Consider the following 22,248-nt stretch of genomic DNA (forward strand, 5'->3'; position numbering starts at 1 on the left):
GGTTTGAAATCATTCTATGGAAGTTCACTGAAATTGGATTTATTAAAATACTCAAAATTCCCTGAAACAGCATGAAAATAGAAACTAACCACACACATTGGGGCATGCATAACTCAAACTGCTGTGATTAAAAAATAAAAAGGCACAACAGTAGGTGAAAGAGAAAACACTAGCTTCCCATTTGCTTTTTGTTTATTTTTTGGCTCTCCTCTTATATTTTATTTCACTAAATTTATAAATTGTTCAAAGCATCCTTATACTTTTTGTGACAATAAGAGAATATTTTGGCACATCTACATTGTGATACAATGTATGGTATGTTTAAAAATTAATTTAAAAATTCCATCTATGAATCAACATATTTTAAAATGTAATACACATACATCTTACAGTTATTTAAGTCAAATACATAAAGGTTTGCAACTGATTTACAGATGAAGCAATCACAGATTGCAGCAATAACGCGTGTGTGGATTATCTATACACACTAATCAAGGAAAAAATTGCATCCTGGCAATTTTACAGTCCTTAGTTTGTTGATATATCTATCATTTACATGCCCTCTTCTTGTTTTTCTGTACAAAAAGATATATTTTTGCCATCTTCATTCTTGATGAGATTTTTCTGCAATAACTTTACATTCATACTGCAAAAATTAAAAGGTTAACAGATTAAAATCTCTTTTGAATTGCAACTTTGAAATAAACCAAACTGCTCCAAAAATGAATACTTTTAACATATGCCCACTTTATTCCTCAAAGATTCTGAGGAATAAAGGATTAATAATAAATGTGATAGGGAAAAAGGAAATTCACATTCTACAGGAGAAATTGCCACAGCCAGAAAGCAGGAGAAAGATGAGGTCTCTGCATTATGAACAAGCGTATGTAATTTAGATCAATCCTATCATGAGAAGAGAGAAAGCAAAGTAGGTTTATTTGCTCAGTAAGGCAAGTCTGTAGAGAAAAAGGTCATGAACTAACAACAAGACTGATAAAGTGAATTTGGATGATTGTTTTTTCAAATCACTTTACGGCTCAAAGGAAAAAAATTATCACATTATAAAAGGTTCTGGTCAAAACAGTATTTTTAATGTACAAGTTTAGAAATGTATAGCCACAATTAAAAATAAAGAAAACCAATGGAATAAAAATAATTGGGTGGCCAGATTATCAAAAAGATAATAAAGTAAATTACTCTATTCTTCTGGCTGGCTAAAATGGTAAAAGTGACAGCACTAATTCATGAAACCACTGTGGCCTCTGAATGTTACTCCCTAACTGCTTCCACCATGACTGGCATTATCAACAATGTCCTTTTTCTTCATAATTAAAATGATCAAATATCTAGATTCATCAGAGACATTTTAATTTATAAATACTCAAGCAATTTGATTATTAGTAATGTCCCTTATTTTTGTAACTGTCCATTTTTGATGAAGTGGAAACTAAAAATAATAATAAAAGATTTGAATATCCACATATGGTCAATAAATCGTATCACTCTATCCGTGACACATTCTGGCCTTTCTCTCCAGTAAGTGTTCAACGTTTTTTTTTTTTTTTGTACCAGGGATTATATCCAAGGATGCTCTACCACTAACTACACCCCCAGTCCTTTTTTTTAAATTGAGACAGGGGCTTGATAAGTAGCTGAGACTGGCTTTGAACTTGCAATCCTCCTTCCTCAATTTTTAATACACCTGTGATTAAATTCTTTTAAATGATTTATTTCAATGAAAGTAAAAAATAAATCAAAGAATATTGTCTTTACAAATTGCTTTCTCTTAAAGGACTGCATTTAGAGAAAACTTATGTATCTCACACAGAAAAGGGAATAAATAAGCATCAGCTTACCATTGCGAGTTGTCGACCAATATTTCCCATTGTTATGCCTCCAGCAAAAAAAATACACGGTAACCAAGAACGAACATACAGAAAATCTGGAGATGTATATCTAGGATAACAGAAACATTTTAACAACCCACACAGGAAGTACAAGTACACCTAAATTACAATGAAAATAAGTTATTCTATAGATCATAATGGGTAACACAACTTCTAAAATCTCAATTCTAAATATAGTCATCATTTATTTACCTAGCAAATAAGCACCAAAAGGAATACTTACTGATAAACACCATTATACACTAGCAGTTGAGTGACCACAGTTGCCAAGAAAGCAATTCCTACTCCAAGGCCAAAACCACTTCTAGATCTATCAAAAGTCCACCACAGTCCAATGGATAGTGCAGCCAGTGTGAGAGACAACTGTATGTTGTTATCAAAATCCACTTTCTGATATCAATGTTAAAGAATCATTTTAAAATTTGTAAAACAGAATTACCTGCTCATTTTTATAAAATAAGAGATGACACTGTTAAATGAATTGTTTATTCTTGAGTACCTTCATTCTTTTAATATGATATCTGAGACCAGGTGGGATTAAAGCTGCCTCTGGAATTTTCCAAATACCAGATATAGAGAAGGCATTATTAATAGATCCTACCAACCTGTAACCTCTCCAAAAAATAATAGCCTATAGACATTCCCAATTATAAGGTCAGACCCATTATTTAAGAAATCCTGTCTTTGCTGAACATGTAACTGCAAGCTTCAGAACAGTAGTGCTGCTAAAGGGACATACTTGTGAAAAAGGAAACCAATATTACTTTTCAAACAGGTTTAGAATTACTTGAAAATCATACAGGACTTGAAAATAGAAGAGTTGACAGCTATTTAACAGGGTACCACATTTTCTACATGATTTACTGACAGACACATTTTATAATAATGCAGTTCAGAAACAAGAGTACCAAGGACACAGTATCCCTTTCTATTATGTCAACTGTTCTACTTTTAATTTGTTGAGGATAAAGCCTTGAAGTGAACATTATCTTGCAACCTGCCAAGCTATTTTGGTGCCTGAGACTTTCTAGTATAGGACAGTTTGCTCGAATATTTTATTTCCATCACCTACTTAAGCATCTATTCACAAATGTACAGCCCTTTTCTACTCCAAAATCTCTGGGCAAAACGAAGCTTTACAAATTCAATTTTCTCATTTCTTTGCTAGAGGATTACACTAAAGGAATTAATTTCAAGTGTCATTAAAAGGGCATTATCTATATCCCAAAGGCCATATCTTGGCTCTATAACCAGCTCCTTGGTCAGGAGGATGGGGGCTATACATCTCACAAACTAACTGGCCATGATACAATTAAAGAGAAGTTTCCCCCCAAAAAATGCATATAAAGACATTTCCTGCTTCTTTCAACACCCACTGTTTATCATCATTCTACACCCCTGCCAAACCAACATCCTGAACACCCAGTTTGCTGACTTCTCAGCATCTCAGGGCTGTTGAGTGTCACTCTTTTAAGGTCATTCCTTGCTTAAGTTTGATTTATCAAGAAGCCTATAACTCACATGAGTATGCTCTCTGGAAAAGCTTTTCCTTTTTCCTTAGTTGTCGTTATACTTAAACTCTAAAGAAAACATTTTGAGTGCTGATCCCTTTGAACAATAAATGTTTACATAAAGAGTGGAATTTGCTATTAATGGGGTTCATCTTTGCTAAATAAATTAACTTCAATAAGAGTCAAGCAAAATAACGAGGATTCCAGTGTAAGCAAGTAAAGTACATCAATCTTCACAGTAGTACCATGTGATTTTTCTTAAGTTTGGGGAACCTGATATGAAAAGTCTGTGCTCTAGATTTTGTAAGTATTTTGAGTTTTGCTTACAGGACACACAGGGCAGCTAAGATAATTATAGTTAAGTATTTCATTCAGAGAGAATGAAAAGAGTAAAAAAAGCAAAGAATGTAAATATGAAAGGTTTATAAAATGATGAAAAATGCTATATAAATTTCTCTACTTAAAAACAGAAATTGTAGCCAAAATGTGTGGGACAGAAAGTTCCAATTCAGCAGATAGAGAGGAATGTACACACCTATGGGTTTCCTGAGAGGAGAATGAGAGGTTTCCAAACCTGGGGTCAGCTCTGGGGTCTGTCTAGTCTCAGCCCTGTCACAGTCTGGCAACAGGAACAACTTAGCAAATGACCCAGCCTTTCTGGTTTTCATGTGTCTTATATCCTCACAAAGAAAACATGAAGTTAGGTAACTTCTCGGTTCCTTTCTAAATATTACAGTCCATGATTTTATCTCTTTAAGCCCTCCTAACCATTACGTTTGTTTTTCCATAAAATCCTCCTAAATCTCAAAAAGTTCACTGAAATAAATGTGTTGGGAAATTCTTTAATACAAAAAGAAATGGAAAGCCAAAATAATAACAGTCCCTGAGGGACTTCCAAATTCACAGACCTGCAGGACCAGTGAAAGTGGGCACTGTAATTGTTTTTAGAATCCAGGTCCCTGCCTACTTCTGTGGGTTTTGTTCCCAAGCTTATCTAAAATACCTCAATACTTTTGGTGAAAGGCACAGGAATTAACTTGCCACGTGACCCACCCTCTTTCAGGTTAAATGCCTGCCCTGAGCCCAGTACAATGCAATGACAAGGGCAGCCTGAGTCCCACTTTTTGCTCTTCCTGGTTCCCAAGGTTCCTGCCACTTCTAATGTCTAAACCACATCTTCTAGAATAAAGAAGACAGAACTAGCATTTCTCAGATTCTCTTCTACAAAGGAAAGGCAGAGGGTAGGGAGCAGGTAGAGGAAAGAAAGTAGGGAAAATTACAGAATTAAATCCTTGAGGGCAAAAACGTGTGTTCTAGAGGTGAACGTTTTTTTTCTGGGATGTAGAAGGAAGCAAGGTAAATGGTGACTACCTTACTTCTCACTAGGACACTATCAAATACTCATTTAATGACTGTGTAAAATGTCAGACTCTCCACATGATAAAACTTTAAATATATTTACCTTGGGGAAAAAATAGTTATTTTTGTCCAAGGTCTAAGTTAGCTATTTCTATGATGCCACCTTTAAGAGTATTTATATGGCTTTTTTGATGTTGGTTAAGAACAAGTGATATCTGCCTTTTAAAAAATTAAAATATCTTTAAATGCAGAAAAACAAAAAACAAAGAAACAACAACAACAAAAATAGCATCCAAAGCCACCACGTGTCCTTACTGGTAAATCTTAAATTAAGAAACAGAAGGAAAAAAATTCTTTTTAAAATGTACTGGTTCCAATCTTGGAATTACCAAAACTATATGGAAGTAATTAAATAACCCAATTTAGGACAAACATGTAAATTTTTTAAATGAGCTAAGTTTCTAAGTGGTACTGAATAACAGGGATTTAAATGAAGGACTATATCCACACAATAATTGCATAGCTACTACCTTGAAATTTCAACAATATGGTTCACCCTCTTTTTATGACTAAGTGGGCATATCACAATGACGACAGTGAAGCTACAAAGGACTGTTTAACCTTTGGTTTGTTGGAAGCTTCTTTATTATTGAGCATTTCATTACAGCATAAAGGATATAGCGCTGGCATGATTTATACCAACAAAGACAGCTACACACCGCATTACACTGGACCACTCTCTTTTAAATTTATGTGGTTCTCCTAGATGCCTGTCAATGCAGGGGTATAATAACCCAATCACAGCTGTAGGGAAAAAAGAAAAAAATTAAGTCATCTGAAATGTTCTACTGGTGACAATTAAGCTACAAGAATCACTATAACACCTAGAAACATTTTTAAAAATTCTTTTTTAAGGAAAAAAAAAAGAACTCAAGTTATATATAACATCAATTACTGATATTTTTAAACTTACCTTCCAAAAGAAAGAAAGATAACACTACTAAAGAAAGTACTGTAAATGATTGTGATAGTATGCTAAATTCTAATGCAAAACACTCTTAAGTGTATGATTCACAATTTAGCTGATTAAACTAGATGATTCATGCTACTTTTCTGCTACAAATATCTATGAGATTAAAAAGCATCAAACCAGTAAAGCAGTTAAGCAATATTCTCTCAAACCTCCATCACTCTGAAATAGTCTATTAAATGACATAAACCTAAAGGGAAGCCAGAAGCACAAACCCAAATTTAAAACAAATACAAGTTTATCTTACACACAATGTTCCAATGGTCCCTGCTATCCTGTTACTTAGATTAGTCTTGCCCCCACCAGTTTCTGATCTCAGTTTTCTGTATCTAGCACCTTTTCCTGACACTCCTCTCCATCTCTAATAAGAATGTAGGTCATACTGCGGAAGCAAGGAAAACTCCCAGTAGAAATTTATAAAGAAGATTGATTCTGTAAGTAGAAAAAAATGGAAGACACATGATCTGTAGGAATTACAAATTTTCGCATAAAATTTAAGTTCACTGTTAGAAGATAAGAAGAAATGATCTTAGTACATCACTTAATTTTAAAAGAATATCTTGACTACTAAATATATAATTATAAATACAATTACTGTATACAAAATGTCTATGATTGAGTCTCAAAATATTCTCAGTCAATTCTTAAATACTTGTTAAACCTCAATATTTTGTTCACTTCAGAGAAGAAAATTTTAAATACTGTTTGTTATAAAAAAAAGACTAATGAACCAAAACATTATTCAACAAATTATAAAGAAAATGCATTTCCACAGATTAAATTTAACAGGAAATAGTAAAGTAGCTTTGATTTGCTAATCTTCCTCAAAACAGACCGATTATGCGGCCATTCTGGTAATAAAGACACAACTGTCACATCAGTTGAAAAGCATATTTAAAATGTCCAATACCACCCATAATGTATAATGAAACTGTTATGCCAAAATCTAAGAGCCCAAGGGTCAGAGTCCCTCTCCTGCAGGGTATTGGTTAGCTACATCTCACAAGCACTGCATTCAATCTTCAAAGAAAAATGGAAGACAATTAATATAAAAAAAAAAATCACAGGCTAGCGGACCAATGGAACAACATTCGAAATAGGCTGCCTGACCATCCTTCCACCTGGAGATGGAATATATATGCATTGTCTATTCCACAACTCTTTGACTTAAAGAATTGCTGAGTATAGATGGCTCACAGACCATCAAGAGATTAACAACAAATCCCAGCAGTGCAGAGTTTTGACAACTACTAGAAAATTTAGGTTTCATGTTACTTTCCTATTTAAAACACACTGCTCTAAAATCCTGTGAGATTAGCTCACAGCATTGCTAAATTTCTACACATTAAAAATGGCAACTAGTCAGGTGTGGTAGTGCACACCTGTAATCCCAACTACTCATAAAGCTGAGGTAGAAGGATCGCAAATTTGAGGCCAGTCTTGGCAATTTAGTGAGACCCTATTTCAAAAAAATTTTTAAATACATTTTTTAAAAAGGGCTGGGGATGTAGTGTACTCCTGGGTTCAATCCCAGTTATTACAAATAAATAAATAAATAAAGCAACTAGCATGCCTAATAGTTGAAATTATCTAAATGAATGTTATTTCTTCTTTTCTCAAGGGGTCATAAACTAACATCTCCCATCATTCCTAGTTCCTATTCCCCTCTATCTCTATATATAATATATAGATAGCTTAGAGATAGGTCAATATATCTGTATCTATCTCTATAGATAAGATAGATATAGATCCAGTTTGCCTGTTGCTGAGTAAAATCACCCGAGAAGGCATTCCAAGTCAATTTTCCTCAGCAGTTGATGCCATAGGTAAAGAATTATCACATAGAGAATACTGACATGTGTATGTGAAGATATAAATAAGTAAAATTGACTATATTTTTATGCATATGATATCAGACTTGCAAGTGAGAGACAACTGAGGAGAAAAAGCAAAAACACAAAAAGGAATTTAAACTGCCATGCTGCCAACCTTGGGATTTTCCAATAAAAATCAAATCCATTGAGTATGCATGGTTCTCAGTTGCTCACTGAGAGAGAGAATTCGAGGAAGCTTGTCACTTCCCATTAAATGTCTTCTTTCTTTCCTTTAAATAAAGGCATAGCAGAGTCTGATAGCAACATATACAGCACTGTGAGACTCTGCTATTTGAGATCTGAGCACAATGTTTGGGCTTATTTTCCTCTTCCTGCACATTTTTTTTTAACACAAAAGACTGATAAAATCATGTCTGTGTAAAATCATATGCAAACACAGTCCTGATTAATCAGATGGTGCTCTGATGCAAAAGTGCATTTCTTGTTATATCTTCAAGTGATTTCCCAGGACTAGTTACAGTCTGCCAAGACTAAAGACAAAAGTTTGTAAAACGCCAGTGTAAATCATGACTTTTTCATCGTAGTGTGCTTAATCCAGTGAGTTACTAAAAGGAACACTGTTAAATTAGACATCTTTCAAGGAAAGGGACTGAAAACACAACATCACTCAATGAGCTATACTTCTCTGGAAAACTATAACAGAAGAAAGTAATGGTTTTGTTTAACAAATATTTAAGCCCTAAAATACAACTGCTTCTTGGTATTTGCTGGGGATTTTAAAAGAAAAAAGAATTGACATGATTCCAGTTGCAAAGTGACCACAGACATTATAAAATACAATGTCGTGTTAGAAGGAGCACTGACAGTACACAGAGGGGTCCTGTCCTTGTATGTGTTGCGGGAGGCAGGGTGCTAGACTGTACAGAAAGTTTCATAGTACAGGTGACCCTAGGTCAGGAGAACACAGCAAGTGACGGACATGGAAATGATTTTCTCATCACAGGTAGGCATCAAGGAAAAGCAGATACAATTGAAAATAGCCTGTACTATGAAAACTGCAAACTTTGGGCACATAGTGACCTTCAGGGTCCAGAATATCTCAGAGGAAGATAAAAGCAGACAAGGGACATACCATAAAGAGACCAGTCTGAAGACACTGGAATGAGGAAAATGATGCCGTCACTTTTATCAGAGAGAGAGGCAATCACTCTTACAGCGATGAGTGTACAACACAAGTGGGGAGGGGGCAGGGAGTACAAAATTAGAGGCAGAAAGAGAAAGACTGATAACAAGCAAGCAGCGGGGGGTGGGAGCTTAGACCAAGAAAGAGACAGAAGAAAGATGCAAAACCTGTAAGCTGGATGTGGAAGGTGAAAGGGAGAAGTCTTACAGGACTCTTCAGGAATGGGGTGATGGACCGCATGACTAAACAGGTACATTTCGTCCCTTTTTAAATGAATTATTACTTACACAGGTTTGGGCTCAACTTGGTTACTTGTGACTTTTGAAGCAACTTCCCTACTTATTTTGCCCACTCCAGGACAGTTGTATTTTCTTCTTCTATTTAATTCTTGACAAAAATTCCTTTGTGGCCCTTAATACTGTTCAAGAGGTTTTCAATTTCAGTTCTAGTGTACGCACACATAAGAAAGGTAATCAGCTTATAATATCAGCATTGTTAAACTAAAAATAGAGAACTGAGAAAAAGGAAAATGAGATCAAAAGAAGTTTATGAGACTTCTCTTAAGATTCCTCAAGAAGCACCGCTAACTTTTTCCCAAACTGCACAATAAGGAATGGGAGCAAATGACAACCAGGGGCGCTTCTGTTTACAGGTAGAAAGCAGTGATTCTGGAGATCCTCCAAAAGGTCTAAGAATGTTAATTGGACAGGAAAATCAAATGATGACTATCAGTTTTTCTGACTTAAAGATGCTAAGAATCTAATGTTTAAAAAATGCATACCAACACGTGTGCACAAAAACATATACACACTATATATACACACAAACTCACCCACACTGTTTCTTATATCATTTACTTCTTTTGTTCCCCTGATATTTTCCCTAAAATGACAATGGGAGGTTGAGAGATTATGCAAGAATTCATTTTCCATCTTTGGCAACTTCACAAATCTGATCCCTTCCATCCACTGAACACTATGACCTATCCAACAAACTTGGTAGCAGAGTTGATAGGCATCTAGATTTCCCAGTGCCTCTCTACTTTCTTCTGTCTAGGTACACTACGGAACATGTGCTTTCAAAAGAAAGTAAGCAAGAAATGCAGATGCAAATCCCCTAAATAAAAGTTTGAAAGTGTGACAAACCTAGTTTTTAGAAAAAAGGAAAGTAAGGATCAAGTGGCTGAATGACAGTATTAACATTTGGAATTTTCCTTCCTAACTATGAGTTTGTGAAAAAAAAGTTCCTCATTACAGGGACAGAAGGACCAGGCAACAGATGTGGCTTGATCCTCTCCATCAGGGAGGTATAATGAAATCTCAGCCAAGTTCCTCTGCCCTGGCCCTGAATATTCAACACATGTCAGTATATTCCATCCAAACCTAGCACCTCATCTTGAAAACTGAGGTTTAAAAAGAGGCATCCTGAGTAGGGGAAAGTATGAGTGGCTCCCAGTGACCTCTTCTGCAACAGATGCACTTGAGTCCAGCCCCACCATTCGCTGGCTCTAGGAACCTGGGCTCACTGATTTCCTCTCTTCATCTCTTCATCCCCTAATAGGCACAACACTATCATCTCTCTCTCTGAGGTTGTCCTACAGAACCCTGGGGTTAAGGGATGCACTTGTTATATTGACAGACATGCATTAAGGAAACTTTCCTGCCTCTGGCCTTTCTTTTCTCTATCCTGAAAATACAAATTCTTCCAAGTCTTGTAAGCAGCAAGACAGAATTACACCTTAGCAGAAAATAAACAATGAACTAGAAAAAGGTATTGGGAAAATTTTATTTTTCTCCTCTGAATTTAAGTGAAATAAAATACATGAGGACCAGTAGATAGAGCAGAGAGTGATAAAATACAACTTATGGTTTCTTCTCTGAACAATTTTGCTTACTCTCTTGGAGAATGGTAACACTTGAGAAACCAAGAAGCATTGACTTTACAACTGCTCCTCCAGTGTGAATACTGCAACAGTGAGATATCAATGTATAAGTCACATGAAAACCTTCTATCCATGCAATTGGATTACATAATTGTCCTATAGGTTTCATGAGGTCATTTTAAATGTCTCACAATTTGATCCATCTGAACTTACCCTTCCACCTCCAGCTCCACCATGTAAACCCAGAAAGACCTACATTATACTGAAAGGTGTCCATGTTTATTCAGCAGGGGCATGTGAAAAAGCAATTTTCTGTCTCAATCAGAATGTTCTCTACTGTAGGTCTATGGCTTCTGCTATGGGTTATATAGCATTAATCTATTAGTCTTAGTCATTAGGAAAAGCTAATCCATTACAGAAGCTCGGTATTAATAAAACATTCTGAAATGCTCTACTTTATCCATTACATGCCATCCAGCACCAAAAAACAAACCAAAAGTAACTAATAGAATAATAATGATTTTAAGCAAAGAGAGTCTATTTATTGATCTCCAAATATTTATTACTGTTAAGGTACATTTAATAAGAAGATACAAAGGAAAAAGCATATATCAAAAATCAAAAAACAACATGAAGACTTAAACTTGAATAAAATTATTCTATTTTTTGAGTTTTTGTCTACTCCAAAAATAAGACCACATTATATACACCAAACCCTTAGAACCAAAGAGCAATAACCATCATCAAAATATCTTAAAACAAGACTTACACAAGATGAGCTGAGCTGAAAGAAGACCAGAATTAAGAGGTTAAATGCCTCATCCTAAAGGGAATGAGGATAGTTTTTAGGATTAAATTTTAAAAGTTCATAAGATATAAAGAAACAGACACAGAAGAGTACCTACTCCATGGTTCCACTGCTACTCACCCTAGAACAGGCAGAAATAACCTTTGGTGACAGAAAGTAGATCAGAAGGAGCCTAAGGCTATAGGGGGGAATGGACTGGAAGAGAACATAAAAAGAATTTTGAAGGTAACAGAAATGTGCTATAGCTGAACTGTGCCCATGGTTACGTGACTGAGAATATTCAATTAGTGCATCAAATTATTCATTAAGACAGGTTCACTGTATTGCATTTAAAGTACACTTCATAAAGCTGATTTTTTAAAATAAAAAATGTTTATTGCTCAGACACCATCATACTCATTTATCCTATTTCCTTTCTAAGCATTGTAGAAACATCCTACACATACCTGAAGCTGTGCCACAGCATGGTGGTACCCACCATGCAGAAGAAAAGATGCTTGCAATCACATCGGGTGGAAAAAGCGTCACATTTCTCTGAATCTGAAGCAAATTTAACACTAATGCAAGAAATACTCCAATAAAAAAAAGAACTACTCCTCGAATCATCAAGTTCACACTCTGGCTAGTGACAGATGAAATATATGGGCCACACTTTTTGGACCCAGGTAACTCCGTCTCTCCTTCCGCCATGGTTTCATAAGTTCAATAAGCTGTGAGGGTGGAGGGGGTGTCCCAGTTGAAAAGCTTAACTGTTTGTGAATCAAAGCAGATAATGCTTCAACAGTACATCTTGTTCTAAAGCACACCTACCAGAAATCCTGCAAAAGATAAGAAAGAAATCAGTGTGTCTGATACATGATTGTACAACTTTTCAGATTTCAATACTTGCTTATTTAAAAAGACAAATAATGAAATGATAAGTTTGTATACTCATTTATTTAAATTAGTTATTTACTAAATAAGAAAGGTTTAATAGTATTTAATGTACATGATATAATAAAAAATAAAGTGCTACACTAGTATTTTACTAAAAAAGAGTAAGTGGCCCAAGAGACCTAAATATTAGACTAATAGTAAAAACAGCTCACCCTACTCAGAGAAAAGCAGAACAGATAATCAGAATCACTTCCAACAGAATCTGGAAGATCAAAACCCAGTTTTCTGCAACTTCTACCTAAATCTCCAAGCCCATCAATTATAATAGGGTGTTTTAAACTTCACTGAAAGTCAACATATTCTGATAAATGATACTTAATTTTCAACAATAAAATGTGGCTTGCTCATGAGGACAACTTCCATGAAAGAACAAGATTCTTTTAAATGTTTAATTTAATACATTTGAATATTTACCCAAAAGTGGTGTACAAAAACTGGACCACCATGCACTCACCTACACACACACACATACCCAGTCACAGAAGCCAGATCTGACCACTCTCCCCAGGGTCACATCTGTCTCCCACCCCTGCTTTAACCTAGTTTGCCTTTGTTGCAAATCATAGGAGTGATTGTGAGAAAGTCAGAAGAGGAAGCAGAAGAGTTGAAGCTAAGAGAACGAAGAACAACCTCCTGAGTAGAATCAGAGGAGTTTTAGCCACACAGCTTCTGACTGCACTTTGCTATTACAGTCAGTCTAGGAGTTTGTTTACTTCTCCAACAAAAGTAATCTAATCGTTTTGTTCTGGTGGATGTCTTTTGTCCCCTAAAGATTCATGTTTTGGGAGCTTGGTCTTTAGTGTGGCAATGTCAGGGAAGTGGAATCTTTAAGAGGTGGAGCCTAGTGCAGCCAGGCCTAGGTAAATTGGGAATGCTACCTTCAGAAGGGGCTACAGGTCCCTAGTCTCTCTGGCTTCCTGTTTGGTGATGTGATCTAGCTCTCATACCTATGCTCCAGTCATCTGCCTCCAGGTCTTCAATCAGAGCAGAGCTGATGCTGATATCACACCCTTAAATTACCACAACTGTGAGCTAAAAAAAAAAAAACCCTTTCTTTATAAAGTCAGCCTAACTCAGGTATTTCATCAGAATAACACAAAATGGATTAGTGCAGTACTTTCCTATTTCCATGACAAATAACATGTGAGACTTCTATGTGCCTTTCTAAGCACCTGACATGTGATAACTCTTGAACACTCACAATAACCCTCAGAGGTAAACGTAATTGTGTCCACTTTACAAGCAACACAAACGGTAAGAAAGTTTAAGTCACTTGACAAGATTACACCTGTAGTAAGAGGCAGAGCAGTCTGAACCCAAAGCCCTTGCTCTTACCATGATGTTCAGTCTCCCAAACTGTCACATATTCTTTTGTTAACCGTGAATACTAACAAATATTTTAAATTTACTTTTATTGTAAACAAATGGGATACATCTTGTTTCTCTGTTTGTACATGAAGTAGAGAAATACCATTTGTGTAATCATACATTTACCTAGGGTAATAGTTTTGACTCTGAATCATTCTGTTATTTTTTTTCCTCTCCCCCACCCCTCCCACCCCTCTTTTCCCTCTATACAGTCCCTCCGTTCTCCATTCTTGCCCCGCTCCCACCCTCCATTATGTGTCATCATCCGCTTATCAGCAAGATCATTCGTCCTTTGGTTTTTTGAGGTTGGCTTATCTCACTTAGCATGATATTATCCAATTTCATCCATTTGCCTGCAAATGCCATAATTTTATTATTCTTCATAGCTGAGTAATATTCCATTGTGTATGTGTGTGTGTATATATATATATATATATATATATATATATCACAGTTTCTTTATCCATTCATCAATTGAAGGACATCTAGGCTGGTTCCACAATCTGGCTATTGTGAATTGAGCAGCTATGAACACTGATGTGGCTGTTTCTCTGTAGTATGCTGATTTTAAGTCCTTTGGGTATAGGCCAAGGAGTGGGATAGCTGGGTCAAATGGTGGTTCCATTCCAAGTTTTCTAAGGAATCTCCACACTGCTTTCCAGAGTGGCTGCACTAATTTGCAGCCCTACCAGCAATGTATGAGTGTACCTTTTTCTCCACATCCTCGCCAACACCTATTGTTGCTTGTATTCCTGATAATTGCTATTCTAACTGGGGTGAGATGGAATGAGAAAATACTACATAGGCTATTTTTTATAATTTGCTTTCATCTTGCCCAACTATAATATATTGTAGGCATCTTTACAAGTCAGTACTTAAATGATATTTCCTTTGGATCCCAAAGCCGTTTAAAACCTTAGATAGCACTTATACTAGCTACCTTATAATTATATGTGTAGTTGTCTTTTGGGTTATACGTGTAGGTCTTATTCACCCAGCAAGGTTCCTGCTTAGCCCACAGTCGGAGCTCCACATATTCCTACTTGTGTATTTGAATTGGGTTTACGCTTCTTAAATCAAATTATATTGGGTTAAGCAGGCCTTTTGGAAGGCCTTTAATCATCATTTAAAACTCATTGCTTCTGAGTTTCCAATTTTCCAACTACCTTACAAATGAATTTTGGAACAAAACTCAACTGTAAATTCCAGGAGGTTGGGCTGACATAAGAAATAACCATTATGAAAATGAGAATATTTGTAAGTACTAGTAACTTTCACAGCTTATCAGCTCCACAGATAAACAAAAAACAGGCTTTTTAACTCAGTCTCTGATGTACTGAAAGTTCTGTGCCCAACACTCAAGGGGGAATACTGTACCTAAGCTGGTCCTTACAATCTTATGAAGTTTATAGTATGACTGAGCTCTATAGTTTATTGGACTAGAGGAAAATAGTACATATTAAAGCTGATTTATGGGAAAACAAACTCTATATGCCAAATGAAAATGCCCAGAAAACATCTCCTGAATAGGTATTGCAAACCTCTTCTGCCATGATGTGGTAAACAGGTGTTAGCATATCATGCATTCTAACACTTAGAACAAGGATCAGCAGCTACAGAATTATTATTATTATTATTATTATTATTATTATTATTATTATTATTCACTATTAATATGTATTCAGTTATTGAGAGACCATTCTCTGTGCCAAAAATTGAGTAATTTTGATCTCGAAAATAATCCTAAAGGTAGGAATTATCCTCATTTTACTCATGAGGATATTAAGTCAAAGAGATTTTGCATTTATTTATTGGTCATAGGACATGCAGAATTAGAACTGGAATTTTACCTTAAGTCTAATTCTGAAACTCATTCTCTTTCCTCCATACACTGAATCCCACTCCACCTACTTAGACCAGGTTTTTGGTACATGGGTCTATATAAAATTACTTGGTTACCAAAGAGATGTGTAGACTCTGGAAAACCATGTCAACTTCAACATAGTCTCCAGGTACAAATGACAATATGAGTAAGAGACAACATAATAGCACAGCAATGATGAGAATAAAAGTATGAACACCTTGAAATTTTTTAAAGTATCAGATCAAGGTGAAAAAGATGTTTTAAAGTAAAAAAGGAATAGCTCAATGGCTAAGTTACACACTTTATGAGATCAACATTTGATTTTGCTTCCCCAACTCCAGCAGTGAGGAAACCCCACTGACTTTGCTGCTGAACATGTATATGTTCCAATTAGCCAAAGTTCACAGCACTTGTCTCTCTGAATTTTTCCAATAAATAATAGCAAAAAAAAAAAAAGTTTATGCTCAATAATTTTTTTTAAAATAACAAAATAACTTCAGCTTTAAAAGCCATTTTAGTTGTGCTAGCCCCTATCTCACCATCACTTACCAGGATTTGTCAGAGCACCAGCATTTGAGACAGTTATGTCCCAACATGTCCTTGTTATATGAAACTGCTCTAAGCCTTGCATATTATTTAGCATGGCTGGCTCCTGCCCACTAAATGCCAGCCTCCCCCATCTGTGATAACCAAAAATTGTCCCCACATTTCCAAATGCCCCAAGGGAGGCACTGTCTTCCAACTGAGAGCCACTGATTACTAGAGACTTGATTCCTTATTCTATTTCAAGGCTGCTAAAGACTTTCTAAACTGTTCATTTTTGTTTTCTGCCACAGCTGTTTATTCAACCTTTCCTGGCAGGGCCTCTGTAGTTTCCTACTTCACCCCAGAACTTGTCTTTAAAAATAACACATTCGTTTGATGTTTGTTTGCAAACCAAAAAGCTAACTTTGTGTCTACGTTATGATACAATGATATATAATTACTGAGGACAAAAATGAAAGCTACACAAGGCTTTAGAATTATAGTATTCTAAAATTCAAGAACCAGAAGGGAACTAGGAGATCATCTATTCTAAAGATGAGTATATTTGAACCTCATGCAAATCAAAAACAAAAAAACTTGTACGTGTTTGCATTTTTCTGAAAGTTCCACAATTTATATCAAGTACTCAAAAAGCTCCATTGACCAAACAAAGCTAGAATCAGTGATTTAAAAGTTCTCTCAGTTTCCCAGCTAGGCATATGTGACACAAAGTGGTCAAGTAAATTGACAAAATCAAGATTGTTCTACTGGATCTTTTGACTACAAATATATACAGTGAATACCTATAATTGACCAGACTCATCAAAGGGATAGGAAATTCCACAAGACCATTCACTCCCTACTATGCAACAACAAAGTTCCTAAAAGAAGTATGTTTATATCAGTCATGCACTTAGGGGAGTTAGTTATTGTAAAGGAAAGATTTAAGGAATTGGTGTCGCTTCATTTAAACATTACTCAACATCAAAAAGAAATTTGATTCTCCAAATTTTTTTTTAAAAATCTATATTTGAAAAATTTAGATTATTTGAAAAATAATTTTCTGATCAAGGAAGAAGTCTCTGGTATAGATACTGTTTAAAGGACAACATCTCAATGAATCCTCAAATGATAATCTTGTTAGTAAACAGTCAGGTGCTTTTGATTCCTATTTTACAAAATCAAATAGACTAGTTGACTTTCTAAAATCACAAACTGTTACCAGGTAGTAATAGGTCCAGGCCCAAACACGCTGACTCCATGAATTCCACTTTACTACATTGTCTGCATCTATAAACACCACACAAATACAACTTAAGGACCACACAAGAAACAGTTCTTAAAGTTATATTGATAAATTATTAATTCCAAACTAATGTTTTCAATCATTTGCAAAGACAAACTTCCCAAGGGACATATAAAAATTCTACCTTGAGCCCTGAGCTACATTTTCTATAAAGTATGTGACCAAACAAAAAGAAAAATAGTACACATAGTTTGGATAGATCAATGACAAATCATCAATATTGGAAAAATATTATTCCAGGTGTCTACCTGTTAACAGTATTGCTTTAGACAAATAAAAGAGAGTTCTAAGCAATTCTGGGCTCTTTGAATGAAAAATCAAAGTTTATGTTGACCACTGAAACAGTGCACAGGCAACAGACATTTGAAAACAAACACATACAAAATCTCCTAGTAACCTTAAAAACGGGTTGCATTTTAACAATTGCAACACTCCCTAGAACCAAATAAGAACCAAATAAGATCTTCTGATGATTAGAGGCGACAAAAGCACATTTGTTTACCTCAGATTACCCTGCCTCTTTAGGTGCTTGATCAGATAGACTACTAAATAATAAAGTTAAATGACTACCTCACATCTTTTTCATCATATAATCCCTTAATTAGAACAGCATTCCCAATATAGAATAATCATTAACATTAGAAAAACACACAAATCACTGAAACAGTTTAACTCCCATAAATAAAAGCACACTTATAATTACAGGTTAGGAATATTAAAACTTCTAAAAAGAAAAAAAGTTTGCCTTGTAATTCTTTCCTCAACACTAAAAATCAAACATAAAACATTAAGCAAGCAACATTTGCAACCCCTTACTGTTTTTAAATTATCAATCTCCTTCTCTAAAAACGTTACTCTACTTTGGGGGGATAATTTTCTGATAACACTGAAAACAAACTGTCTTTAAATGACTGAATTCCATTTTACCATTTCCTTTTCAATGCAACCATCTGTAAAAGCAACAGTTGTCAGTTTTAAAAGAATCTGTTTCCCAAGTGTACATGACTCACAGCTTGGTCAATTTCCACCAGATATGAACCGAGTACTATGAAAAAAAAAAAAAAACCACGATAAAGCACAGTACTGAACACAAAGTCCAGAGAAAAAATTAAAGGGGGAAAAACAGAAGCATACAGTGGCTATTTTTTTTTTTTTTTTTGTGGGACACTGATTAGTGATTAGTCCTTCATTCAGTAGTTTAATATCAGCGACAAACCCAAAAGTTGGAAAACAATCTAGCCTATTTGGCTGTCTTCATTTTTTCTGCAGCCAGGACTGCAGCAAGTCTTCCCCTGCACTCCTCAGCTCTACCGCAATACTGATACTTGCCAATTGCAGCCCCGTCTGGCTGTCAAACCTATCCATTCCTTCTTAACGCACTTCCTCATCAGTCCTACAAAACAGCAAGCTTTTCGCAGTGTATTTGCTAAGACTGTCTAGCTGTTACCATTCTTTAACAACGTTTTCCAACATTAACTGAACATGAGTCATTATCACTTAACTTTTAGCACCTTCTCTGTCCCCACCCCCATCATCAGCATTGCTTTCCTCTTCCAAGATGCCAGCCTCCACTGAGTGATCCTGAAATCCCAATAACCATCATCAACTGAACTCTAGACCCAGTCAAAAGTTCTCTTTGATTGTACCCACACACCTACTCAAAAGGTATTCATTTCCAATCCAAAATGCCAAAGTCCTACTCCTCAAACCAATGTCGTCTCATTTGGGTGGGTTCTAAATTTACTAGGATACCTACCTAATTTGAATCCATCCCCCATCCCCCAAACCTGTGTCTTTCTACCCGGCTATAAGCCACCCAAGTCCTGACAGCTCTATGCTTGACAGCTCGCCGACCTCCACCTCCTCCATCAGCTCTCCAGAGTCGCCCTTCCCGCCGTCCTCCCGCCTTCTTTTCACTCCGACACTCTTCCATTGTCAGGGGAGCCTCGGCTTCCCCTACGACCTCTCCCAGGTCCGTAGTCTCTTCTGGACTTCTCCGACCTCTCTCCAGGTAAGCAGAGCCCCTTGCCCTGCAGGCCCCATCTACGTTCCTGGATTCCCATACCTGCCACCAGGATTCCCGGCTGCAAAAAAACACAAGTAGCTCCTCTTCTCGAGGGCCACCCCTTTCCTCAGGCCGCTTCCCTCAGCAACACGTCACCTGAGCTCTTCTGGGAGACCCCAACTCACCCCCGCCTCCGCCATCTTCTGGGACCTGCCCCCGTCCCCCCTCCGCCTCTTCCTCCTCCCCTCCCACAACTCCGCCTGAGCTCCACTGCGCCTGTGCAATCCGCGCGCCGCGCGCCACAGATCGGGGCAGAAGAGCTTCCGGTTGCCGCTGAAGCTAGCGGAGGGACTGGAAAGCCGGGGCAGCCGAGCTTCCGGTCTTCAGGAAATTGGCCGCTGGCAGGGGGCGTGGACCAAGTAGGTGATGGGAGGCTGCGGGATCAGCTGTTTGCTAAGTAGACAGACAGTTGTGGGTTGTGACGGGTGCCCAGATCCTGTGGGCGGAGTAAAAGAATCGTGCGGTGACACACGCACGCAGACAAGTGAGACGCAGTCCTCTGCATGTCCCTCATCTGCCAGCCGAAGGTCGTGGGCTGTGGAGTGCCGGCGGCCAGGTTCTTCAGGATAAGGAGCCAGCTCGCACTATCTTAAGTGCATTTGCCGGGCTTTACTCTTTGCTCTTTCTTCCCTACCAACCGTAATTTATTTTGGGAGAACACACTTGATGTTTCTCTCTCCATCCTGTAGCACTTTTCATTCCTGATCCTTCCTCAAGGACGACCAGGTAATGTGGTTTAAGAGCAGTCATTTTCACAGGAAGGGCTTTAGAAATTTACACTGAAGTAGAGAGAACACAAAACTATGACCCCTCATTGTCATTAGTATTATTCCCATTGATTCTAAAACCTTATTTTTAGAACATGAACCAACCCAAACACAACTTTGGAGTTTGTGCACATAAACTTTTGTTTTGAATGCAAGTGGTGCCATCAGTGTATTAAAGTCATATATAAATGCCGGAAGACATTAATTTTTTTAAAGGCAAAATCGAAAACTCTCTTGATTGTATTACGTTATTGATCTATTCTATATAACAACTTTTTGAGTGTCTTAACCCAAACTATTTTATGGTTATGATCATATTACAGTGGCCTTGAGAAAAGTTTCAGATGAAATGTGTGCCTAGAATAATTGCATGATAGTTTTACAAAGGATGTCAGTTGGTTAAATTCCTCTGTTTTCTTTTACTTTGAACTGGTAAAGGATAAAATGTTGTTGTTTTGTTTTGCTTTATTTGTTTCAGTGCTAGGGATCAAATCCTCTGTCTTACACTAGGTAATTATACTGAATTATACTCCCTACCCAATAAGAGGGTTTTTTTGTTTCTGAACATTTTATAAACACATGCATTTCTTCAGAGTTAAAGAGAAACTAAATTTGCAGTAAAAGTGTCTAAGTATTTATGTAACCCTACTTGTTTTCTGTTTTCCTTAACTCTTAAAATTAGTTCCTGTAGGTTTTTACACCATCAATAAAAGAAAATCTAGGCTAATTATACTAATGGATGAGGAATTTTAAAAGGATAAAAGCATCCAGAAAAGAGACAATAAGTTCAAATTGTCCTGCCATCAAGTCTCTCATTAAAACACCATGAATCCTACATGTACAATTCATGCCTATCCCGATCCAGCTTTTTCAAACACTTCGAAACTGCCTTCAAGAAAATCCTAATGAAAAATTTTAGCCTAGAAAGACATTTATTTTAGTTTAAATATTTCTTAATTTCAAGGAGGGACAGGATCTAAAAGTCAAGAAACTGGTGTGGCACCAGTTTCTATGAGTCTGACATCCATTCCAATGATTCCTTTACAGTACAAGGCTGAATAAAAAACCCTTAGGAGGGGGACTGGAGCTGTAGCTCAGTGGCAGGGTGCTTGCCTAGCATGTGCGAGGCACTGGGTTTGATCCTTAGCACTGCATAAAATAAACAAATAAAATAAAGGCATTCTGCCCCTCTACAGCTACAAAAAAAAATTTAAAGAATTTTTAAAAATCCTTAGGAGGAATACAAAGGGCTGTTGTTGTCATTAATTAGATTTGAGGATGGTTTTCATGGAAGATGTGGTATTTAAGTGGACACTGAAGATAAATATGCAGATATGGTAAGGCTCTGCATTTGGGTGGGAACTCAGAGTTGGAAAAACATAAAGGGGATTATAGAGCCCAGCACATTGAAAAATGTGTGGTGAGACATGAAATCTCAATGTAAAGCTCATGAAATTGGATTAACTTTTTGTTATGGAAATGTTAAAATCCTAAATTGTTGTCAAAATATTAATTAAGAACTTTGAGAATCATAACCTTGGATTACTTTGAAATTGATGTAATGTTAGTGGAATGCAGGTGAGGGATTCTTGAAACCCAGATAGTATTTTGGTGTTACAAAAATGTGTGTAGTCATGTCTAATAAATTTCATTTTCCTAGACTTTCATTGTCTTAGCTGTAAATTGAGGAATTGGTTTAGATGATTTCTAAAGTCCTTTTTCCTGGTACAATTATCAATGATTTGAAAATTCTGCAACTTCAGAGAAAGCTTTTTCCATTAGCCTTACATGCTGTTTGGCCTCCTAAGCAAATGATCAAAAGGGAAGTTAGAAAGCAAAAAAAAACTCTTGGGTTACTAAAACAAACACCCACAAAAATTTATTTTCCTTATTGGAGTCAGA

General features: G+C 36.4%; 1 protein-coding gene across 1 annotated transcript; it reads right to left on the reverse strand.

Moving 5' to 3' along the window:
* Nucleotides 1-532: 532 nt before the first annotated feature.
* INSIG2 (insulin induced gene 2) lies at nt 533-19,795 on the reverse strand. The gene is made up of 6 exons (XM_079133102.1): nt 19,580-19,795; nt 11,962-12,333; nt 5,456-5,581; nt 2,131-2,296; nt 1,857-1,956; nt 533-646 (listed from the first exon to the last, which is right to left on the reverse strand). Exons 2-6 carry the CDS (start codon nt 12,203-12,205, stop codon nt 605-607), a joined length of 678 nt encoding a protein of 225 aa, XP_078989228.1. The 5' UTR covers nt 12,206-12,333; nt 19,580-19,795; the 3' UTR covers nt 533-604.
* Nucleotides 19,796-22,248: the final 2,453 nt, after the last annotated feature.

Source organism: Sciurus vulgaris, assembly GCF_902686455.1.
Source record: "Sciurus vulgaris genome assembly, chromosome: 3".
Lineage (NCBI taxonomy): Eukaryota > Metazoa > Chordata > Mammalia > Rodentia > Sciuridae > Sciurus > Sciurus vulgaris.